Source organism: Lepidochelys kempii, chromosome 14, assembly GCF_965140285.1.
Source record: "Lepidochelys kempii isolate rLepKem1 chromosome 14, rLepKem1.hap1, whole genome shotgun sequence".
In the NCBI taxonomy this organism is placed as follows: domain Eukaryota; kingdom Metazoa; phylum Chordata; order Testudines; family Cheloniidae; genus Lepidochelys; species Lepidochelys kempii.
The window spans coordinates 4,444,910-4,454,920 of NC_136393.1; the positions used below are offsets into that span (position 1 = coordinate 4,444,910).

Below are 10,011 nucleotides of genomic sequence, written 5' to 3' on the forward strand. Positions count from 1 at the left end.
GCTGGGATAATAACATATAGATGTGCTTCTGAGTACCAGAGGAACCATCTGATGAAGGTGGGAAGAGGCCGTATGGTGGTAGTGGACAGACCACTGGACTGGGGCTCTGAAGACCTGGGTCCTGTTCTTGGATCTGCCTTTGGGCAAGTCTGTTCGTCCCGTGCCTCAGTTTCCCTATCCGCAAAATGGGGATAACGATGCCGACCTCCTTTGTAAAGTGCTTAGAGGTCTACTGGTGGGGAAAAAGTGCAGCTAGGTGGTGGTGTTGGCGTGCAATAGAAACCCGGACGTACTGGTGTGGTCATTACTATTTTAACACCACCTTCCCTTGTCATGCTAAGTATGGACTTGAATTCTGGGATCCAGTGGGGAGCGGTGCTGCTCCTTTATGGCCAGGCTTGAGCAAGGCACTTGAGGAAGTGGCTTTGATCTCCTGCGGCAAGCCTTTTTTCAAATGAGCCGCGTGGAGTGCACCCTTCCCTCCCCCCCGCTCATGCACCCGCCCTGGGAGGGGGTGAGATAACCGATCAGATCCTGCGCACACAGCTGCGCTATCTGTGTTTTATGGAGGTTTGATTGCTGCCTGCCATGCCGCTAACTCAAGGAAACTTCAAAAGAAGCAGATTGTAAGTGCACCGCCTTGTGCAAAGAATCCTGAGTCCTGTGTGTATGGGATTCTGCCTGCCAACCCAGTGCTCATTAAGAAATCTTTTTGGCACGTCAAATCTTACTGCAGACAATACTGCGGAGCTGTCTCTTCTCTTTTCTGTTGCCATCAGGGGTTGATGAGGCCAAAACTGCGCTAATTGTTTCCTTGGCCCCGTGGGTTTCTGTGCCTGTTTGGCTTTGCTGCCCACGGGGAAGCTGTGATGATTTTGATTTGCAGCGTGGTTTTTGGTTGGCGGCAGGAGGAAGGTTGCATTTCGTGTTTTGGATTTAGCCCTTGTGAATTAGGCTGACGGGAACAGCCAGAGGTTTGCATGGTGCTATGCATTTTTCACTCCTCCAGCTTTGCTGATGCACCTCAATGCAATCCCCATTCTCACCCGTCTCCAGCATCCTCCCCTTGCATACACCCTCCTATTGCAGCCCTGATCCCTCACACACAACCGTCCTGGGCACTTCAGTCTGGGCCTGTTATTCCCATCTTTGGCCTGCTCTTGAACAGAGACCGCTAGCCCTTTTGAAATTGCACAGTGATTTTGAGGGAAACAAAATGACCCTTAGATCCTAGGATGAGTCTGAAACTCACTGTCACTTGTGCTGAGAGTGCCTGGATTTGAATCCAGGCCTGCAATACGAAACACTCCACCATATGGAAGCTGGGACACCAACAGGACACTATGTAAGACAATAACTCCCTTCTGCTCTTCCCCGCCCACCCCCGTTCCATCCACGATGAATGTTAAGGTCTAGAGGTTTCAGAGTAACAGCCGTGTTAGTCTGTATTCGCAAAAAGAAAAGGAGTACTTGTGGCACCTTAGAGACTAACCAATTTATTTGAGCATGAGCTTTCGTGAGCTACAGCTCACTTCATGGGATGTAACCTTCATCGGAAGGTCTAGAGGTTTCACAGTGAACTCTGATGACCTACAGGGGGCGCAGTATGTTTGCCTCACTAACCAAAGGCAAGGAAGGACCTGGAGTTGGGGTGAAAGATTTCTGGTGGGCTCCAGGTGTTTGCTAGCAGTGCAGGGGTTAACAGGCTGAGTTGGAGGTGGAAAGGAGAGGAAGGGTTCTGACCTCTTCCACTCCCCCATGCCGTTCCCTTTGGCTGCCGCGATTTCATCCTGGCAGTCAGGAGGCTGCATATTGGTCTCTGGAGGATCGGCCAGGGTAACACCACAACATAAACAGAACATCTGGAAGCTCTTAAAGGGTTTTATTTTTAACACATTTGCAAGAGCCGGGGACATTTGCGCACAGGGTTTTTGTAAGCTCCTAGGAACTACATTTATTTCCAGACCCCCAAAACCCAGTTGACCAAACAGCAGGCCTGGAACAGGTCCCCCAGACTGTTTATATGAAGAGCCATCTTGTGGCATTTCTGATGTGGCTGGCACCTTGGTGTGCAGGTGCCAATCTTCTCCGAACATCATTCACTTTCCACAGCTCTTAGAGGTGCAGTCGAGTGACTGGGTCATGCATACAGACCTCTACCTCTCCTGTATGCCGTTAACTAGCTGGTATCAACAGGAAGGGGAAGCCAAACATGGTACCCTCATAAGGATGCCTGTTAACAATGAAATGCTTTTGATTCTTTGACCGAAAAGGGGGGAAAAATAGGAGAGAATAGAAAAATCTAATTCTTTAAAGGACAAGAACCTCCAGAGGCCAAATGGAGCTGAACAGATCAGAGTTGCAGTGAAAGATTCGATTCCCTCTGTAAGTTACACTTTTAAAAAAATCTGCTATTAGCTGTGTGTTTAAACACTGCCTGTGAGAGGAGGATCCTCCGAGGGGACGTTGACACCTGGAGCAGGGCGTGTGCGTGTGTTTTTAATATCCCACGCTGCAAAGAGCTGCAGGAGACACATTAAAGAGCCACTTGCAGCTCCCGAGCCTCAGTCTGAGTATCGCTGGATTAGAACATGGTGTGGTTAGTCAAGGATCCTGATTTCCGTTCCTGCATCTGTCTTCAAGACACTGTTCCCTACAGCTGGGGACAGTGTATTGGAACAGTTTTTAGCTGTAATCTTTCTGTGCCTCAGTTTCCCCCTGGCAAAATAGGGTAATAGTATTATCTCCCGGAAGTTTTGTGATGTTTCATCAGTTACTTGCAATTCACTTGGAGTTCCTTGGATAAGAGGGGCCTATGTATCTGTAAAGTAGTATTAAATGATTTCTCCATCTATGTGTTTCCAGCCATGGTCCTTTATTTGTTGAAAGGAAATTGAAATGTCATTTCCAGACATCCTCTTATACCCCTTTCTCGTATTCATCAACCCTCTATCACACCCTACGATGTAATCAATCCAGAGTCATCCTAAGCAAAGATCAGTTTCTTAATCACACACAAAGATGATAGAAGCCGAACCTAGGAGCAGATGTCATTTCTTGGCTCCCTGGGGAGATCCAGCTGAGTACATTTGCTTTTCCCAGGAATGAGGTCAGCACATCCTCCACTCTTATCACTGAATTATAGCTCCTGGGGTTGGCTGGCTCAGTTATCTGCTGACAGCTCTTTGGCAGCCTATTGGAAATGAACTAAGAGGTCTCAGACCAGTTTCTAGTGCAGTGTGTTCACATCACCCAGTCCTCCATCCCTGCTGGCATCCCTTTGGGATGTCATGTCAGCAGAGAGGTCAAGTACTGAAAAGAGATGGAGACTGAACTCTTTTCTACACCAGAGGGGTCAGGATGGGGCATGTTGACGGAGCAGTGTTTGGGGAAGCTTAAATGGTTCCTGCTCATGCCAGGCTGGCTCCGCTGCTGTGCAGACACCTTGAGCCTCCTGGACAGCGGTCCATGTGGTACTGAGCCTACATTAGTAGCCTTGTTCTGCCATGCCGTTGGCTTGTGTTGTGGTAATGCCTAAAGGCGCCATCGGGATTGGGGCCCATTGTACTACCCTTGTCAATGGTGAATTGCTGCACCAGCCACGGTTGATGTTGTTGCACCAGGCATTGTGCAGTGATGTTCCCATCTCTGGCTCGATCCATTGTACGAGGTGCTGTACAGGGGACGATGGCTTTTGGAAGACGCTGTCCCTGCCCCAAAGAGCTTTGTGTAAACAGACACAACAGACAAAAGGTTGTGTAAAGGGGAGCAAATCTAATCCCAGCGAAGAAGGCAATGTTAGGTGCATTCTTGGTGGTGGTTCACATTTTTGTATTGTAGTGGAGCCTGGAGGACAGCCAGGTCCGCGCCCCACTTGTGCTCGGGGCTGTATATGGAAATGGTGGTGGTCTCTGCCCCAAAAACTTTACAGTCTAAAAGGTTCCAGGGGTCACCTTCCATCACTCCCAACCTACGTATTCCCCATGCTAGCCAGGGTTGGCAATGCTGTCTACGTCACTCCCTCCAGTCCTCAATCCTCCTCCGCACGCTGCCCTCAACATAGCTCAGGAAGGAAGGCGTTGATTAAAAGTCCTTGTGATTGGTTACCCTGACGCCTTGAGACTGCTGGGAAAGCAGCACCTGTTACCTGCTTCTCCCCTATTTCAGCAAAGTAACATGTGGGGGTGCAGTCCTTGTGGACTTGGGTTTGGGTTTGTACTTCCTGAGGGCTTGATTGTGCAAGGTGCCGAGCCTCTCCCAAGAAGCGCTGAGACCTCATGACTTCGGTATGAATTGAATACTCCGCTTCTCTCCACAGATGCAAAGCCCCTTACGGCAGTGGGCCCAGCGTTTTTAAGGGACCCCTCAGGCCTGCTAGTTGCTGTCTACGCTTGCCTGCATTGCTCCAGTCTCCCTGCTGTCGCTGGAGGAAGTGGGTCATGTTCAGTTTAGTAATAGCGGAGGAAGTGCTGATTCCTTTGTTACAATCCATTGTCTGACAGACCATTAACTTCTTGCTCTTTTTTTTTTTCTTTCTGCAGGCTCTGTCGCGAGAGAGGGAAGAGAATTCTGGGACCTGGGACACGAACAGGAAAAGCAGCTGCTGCTGGAGCACAGGCCAGGACGGTCTCTGCAGAAGGGGCTGCGTTCCACCTAGTAGCCCTTTGGGAAATGAAATTCTGGGAAGCTTTGCTTGGGACCCCTCAGTTTGCAGAAGGGGAACTCTCCACCTGCAAGACCCGAAGTAGAGGCGTTGGGGGAAAAAAGCTCAGGTTTTGGAGGCTGTGGTGGGATCTTTCAGCTAGCTGCCCCCACCATGGAAATGGCCTCCTGACCAGCTGCCCACAGTGCAGTTACTGTGGTTCAATTTCTCCGCTTTGCCCCGTTTTTTCTGCTTTCCTCAGCTTCCTGCTGGCTCTCACTTACCTCGGAGACTCCCACACAGAGATGGGACTTAACCAGCCTCCTTCAAGACACACTCTTCTGGGCCTTTAGACTTGGAAATTCTCCTCTTGGCCAGGAGACTTTCAGGCCGGATATGTTGGGGTGAGCAGCTATGTGCTTTTAAGCCAAACAGGAGCTTGATTTCCCTGCTCTTTGAAAAGAGCCCACTGTTGGCCCGTTTCCATGGAAGCAGCCACGGAATATTTTTTCCCCCTCTCTCCCTTCTGACTTCTTTGGGTCTTGGTCCTGTACGTGTGGCTGGTTTATGACCCAGTGCAGAGAGCATGATGCAGCCCCTTACCGTGGCAGGAGCAAAGGTGAAAACATCTAAGTCCTTGCGACGCTGGGAGCTGAATGCTCGGAACAGCTGTTGGAAAGAGAGCATATTGGCCTATTTGCTGGGACAGTCGCATGAGATGCAAATCCTCTCATGGTGTAGGGAGAAGATTTGCTGTGTGGTCCTGCATATGTCAGTCCAGCACAAGCCCAAGGAAACGCCGTCTAAAACAGAAGGGGCCAACGCATCGCTGCAGCCTCATTTAAAAAATACCCCAGGTTGGCTGGGGGACTAGGTGAAGGAACATGGGAGACCTGTAACCACAGTGAGGGAGAAGATCAAGACAACAGTACCAAGTTGGGGAACTGTCACCATCAGCATCTATTAAATGTCTCTTTTTTAAAAAATCCTTTGCCTCTCTTGCTACTCAATTCCTTCTGCCTTCGCTCTGAGACCTCTGCACTGGGCCCTGTCAGACAGCTGGAGAGTGGAAGTGTCTGATATAAAGCTGGTCAGCACCTTGGCAACAATCTCTACACTTCAGTGTTCGAGATGGGAAGTTTTGCTTTCTGCTATATCCCACCCACCACCCACCCACCCCTATTAAAGGGCACAGCCTGGCACAGTGTGAGCAGGACTTCAGGTTCCAACATGCTTCCTGTTCAAGTGGCAACTCTGAATTTGAATACCTTCCCTTTAATGTGTGTGGTTTTCAACTCCCAAACCTGAGTGTTGTCATTTCTCTACCCCTACCCCCAATATTCATGCAAAGCACAAGAAGGTGCTCTGTGGAACTATACAGTAATTAGAGCTCTTCTTAATACAGAGATTGAAAATATTTTTTGAAACGGACAAGATTTGTGCCCTGTTCAATGAGAAAATAGCTCCTATGGAGAATTGAAGACAAGTTAGAATAAAGACTGTATGTTTAATATGATTGAATTCAGTGTGTGATGCTGCTGCTTCTCTTATCAAGGCCCTAGATCAGAGATCTACAACATTTCATGGTTTAAGTTTGTGTGGTTTCCTGCATATCTATTGAATTGGTATCCCAATGCTGTGGCTTCCTGCCCCTGCTTTGCGTTTTGGGTTCAGACTTGCAGGGATTCAGTCAGAAATACTGTATGTCACATAGTTTTTGACTTGAAACTATCCTTTGGCCCAGAATTGCTCAAAAGGTTTTGAGACCCTTTTTGTGCCCTTAGGCTGATATTTGAGAGTTATGAAATCCTGAATCAAATGGTGGTTGAGTGGCTTGTAGTTTTGTAGTGATGGTTTTGTGTGGCTCATAATGAAAGATGTAGGGAGCCAGTTTCACCTTTGTTCATTTAATTAAGGAGCCCTGTTTTGCTGATGGGCACATCGATTGCCATTTGGTGGGCCATTTCATGTACCTAAGTGCCCAGCTGCAGAACTGGGAGTCTGTTAGGGATGCAGAATAGATGTGATTATAAGGATGTTCTTTCCTCCATTTTTCCAGTGACCCAAAGGCAGGTCAAATGTTCGTCTTGAGTCTCCTCTCGCCTATACAAGCCTAAAATAGAACAACTTGGTGGAAGTTTAGTCACACTGGTGCAAGCGAGAGGAGACTCTGACTGTGTGCAAACGAATCCTAAAACAGTCTCCTCACCCCCCCACCCCCCCGCCCCGTCCTGTAGTGCTGTCTTGTGGCAATGATGTACTTACAAGGTACACAGAGGATCCAAAGGATAAGTGGAAAGAGCTAAATTGGCTTGAAGGCAAGAGAAATCCTGTAGTTTTATTCCGTGCTGGAGTGCTTTTGAATGGTTGTACCGGTGTTTCTCCTTCTGGATGCATGAAGAGTTGAGTGAAGCTCAGTGTCTTGGCATTCTGCAGCCCCAGCCTCAATACAGCAGCAGGAACTAGTAGGAACAGTCCTCAAGAAAATTATAGGGTTCCTGTCAGTGAGTCAAACCTGGATATTCAGGATTGCTTGAGTCCCAGTATTGCTGCCGGCTGAGGATTCATCATGCGCTTCTCCGGCTAAAAATACAGCCTAACCTGTTCATAGGGAGAGAACGCAAGCCACGGCTCTTATCCAGCTTGCTGTAAGAGCACTGCTCCAGTGGGCTACTGACATAGTGTCCCTAAAATGTCTGTGTGAAGATTACTCTTTCAGTCAGTGTAAAACCCACCGACCGCACCGTCGCACTGTGCATTCCGGGGTAACATACGTGATGGTGTACAGCAAGTTACACAGGGAGTGTGAGTGTAACCTACCCACGGCGGGAGGAATGATGGGCTTATAGCAGGAAACACAACCAACAGGCAGCTATAAAATGTCCACACCCTTCTTACACCCTCCTGTTGGTTGCTTTTCCCTACTACCATTCTACCCGCCAGCCTCTATGATGCACAGCACTCATCTGATGGTGTCATGTTCCCCACCACTTAAAGTCATGTCCGCACTCGAACTCGCTGGGCTAAAATCTGCTTTGTTACACCAGTGACTTTTTTTTAAATGGGGCTGCAGAGATGTAACTGTATATTTGCATTACTGTCGCACCTAGAAGCCTGGTCCCCATTGTGCTAGGTGCCATACAAAGAGACAGTCCCTGCCCAAAATGCTTATGAGACGAGAGACGACAGATGGGGGAGCTCAAGGACACAATGAGACAATACAAGTCAACATAGGAGCGGAGGTTTCAGCACACCACCAGCCAAGCCATGATCAAGCTGGTTTTTTTGTAGGCATCATGGCAAAGGGAAACATGTGCAGAACTTGGCCTATGGGTTGGCATTTTCAGAAAGGCTTCACACCTAGTGAGAAAAATGGCCCAGAGTGTCTCCACTGATGCTTTGTCCTTTTTCTTAATGCCAGTTTACGCTAACACCCATGTGTAACGTGCACACCTGCCACCCCGGGGCATCTCTTTAATTGTCCCATCTCTTTTCCGGCAGCTCAAACCAATTTATGTCCTTTGCAGCTGCTGTGTTATGAACAGACAAACGTATTTTGGATTTCTGCCAGGGAAGATGTGATTTCGGAGGGTAGTTCAACTTGTGGCTGTGCACGGCTGTGAATGTTTGTTTTTTCTCTCCTCCAGAAGAGCTATCCCACCTGTCAGTTAGCGTGTTACTGTAGGAATGGGCAAACGCTAGAGAACACAGGCTAGGTCAGGGACGAAGGGCTGGAATATAGCCCTGGTTGTTGGTTGTTCCCTCCCAGCAGTTGGGTGGCGTCTGTGAAATAAGTTGGGTGGTTGCAGTCCTTTGCCTTGAGGACAGGCCTCCATGTGTCCAAAAGAAGCTGCCATCACAGCTGGCACTAATTCATCCTTTTGCTAGTCGGGGAGCAAGGACACTAAAGTAACCTCTAGCAGGGGAGGTAGCTCCAGAGCGGAGATGAAGGAAGCTGGCATTGCTTCTACCTCCAATTGTCGCTCCAGGACCTCTTACCACCACATCGTTCAATGCTCTTCTTATCTGAGTACAAGTCTTTTTAAAATGATTGGACCACGGGTGCAGTTGTAATGAGATCTGCTTTTTCATCCAAGTTCTTCTGCACCAACCCCTGCTATTCCTCTGCTAGGTCTCAACTAAACTCGGGGTGTCTCTACATTCACCACCACCCTAGTTTGTACACAGTTACAGTGGTATAAAGGTGCTTAAACAAGGATCGCTCCTTCCTGTAAGGGAAGGGGCATAATCTATACGGTACAAGGCATCTTTATACTGCAGTAATTACATCCACACTAAAGGTAGAACTGATGTAACTATTTTGGTTTTAAACAAAATCACCTCTCCTTATTGAAATAGTTATATGGGGACACGTTCTTTTGGAGGCCTTGTAGGGAAAGGGGAACATACTTATACAGGTGGTGGTTGTGTCCAGGCCCTAGGTCAGTTTTGGGGGAAATTATTAAAGAGATTCATCTTATCACAAAATACCAGCTTCCTGGAGATGCCCTGACCCGACTTATCTAATGCTCTTGGAAAGGGTCTGCATTTTAAACAGAACAACGCCTGGATTTCTTTTTTTATTGTTAGCAGCAAGATTTTGTATTGTGTGTTGTTGGGAAAAAATATGGCCCCCTCCTCTTATGGAATTGTGGTATTGTAAAATATGGACCATTTTTATAATGGGAAAAACATTCACCCCAAGTGGGTACATAAGAGAAGCATCAAAAAGAGGATAGGTATTTCGAAATGTGGTCACTCTTTGTAGTATTCTATGAGGAAGAGGCCTCTCCTGCCACCCAGCCAGAATCTTTAGCCAGCTTCTTTGAATATTAACCTGATCTGTAATGAGTAGCAGACAATGTAGCATGTTCACATTTTATTGTAACTTTGCTTTAATAAAAAGTGAAAAATAAAATAGCATGGACTGGGCCCAAGGCAACTGGTCCCTGGTGTACACCAGTGGGCACTGTGTTGAACCCTTGTAGACTCATTTCATTTATCACATAAGGTTGAACAAGGTGCTTGAGAAGGTGAGAGCTAAAGCATTAACCAGTGTGGGTTCCGGCTGATGCCAAGGGCCTGTGCACAAACTGTATAAACAGAATAGGATGTAAATTGTTAGAGTAATTTTGTGTGTGACTGATGAAATTCAACACTGACAATTGCAAGGTAATGCACAGCAGCGGTCAACAAGTCCAACAGAAGGTTAGAACCATTAGGAAAGGGATAAGAGAATAAGACAGAAAATATTCTAATGCCATTATACGAATCCAGGGTGCGCCTACACATTAAATACTGTATCCAGTTCTGGTTGCCCCATCTCCAAAAGGATCTAGTGAAACTGGAAGAGGCTCAGAGAAGAGCAA

The 10,011-nt window shown here is 47.7% G+C and overlaps 1 protein-coding gene across 8 annotated transcripts in view; it reads left to right on the forward strand.

The window, feature by feature from the left end:
* Nucleotides 1-9,621, forward strand: part of SLC39A11 (solute carrier family 39 member 11) — a 404,617-nt gene extending 394,996 nt beyond the window's left edge. For 7 of the 8 annotated variants that reach the window (XM_073312119.2, XM_073312120.2, XM_073312114.2 and 4 more), the window contains one exon: nt 4,542-9,621. In XM_073312119.2, the coding sequence (XP_073168220.1) occupies nt 4,542-4,995 (454 nt within the window). In that variant the 3' untranslated portion in view covers nt 4,996-9,621. The remainder of the gene's footprint in view (nt 1-4,541) is intronic. The other variant, XR_012154971.1, reaches the window with a different exon arrangement.
* The last annotated feature ends 390 nt before the right edge of the window (nt 9,622-10,011 follow it).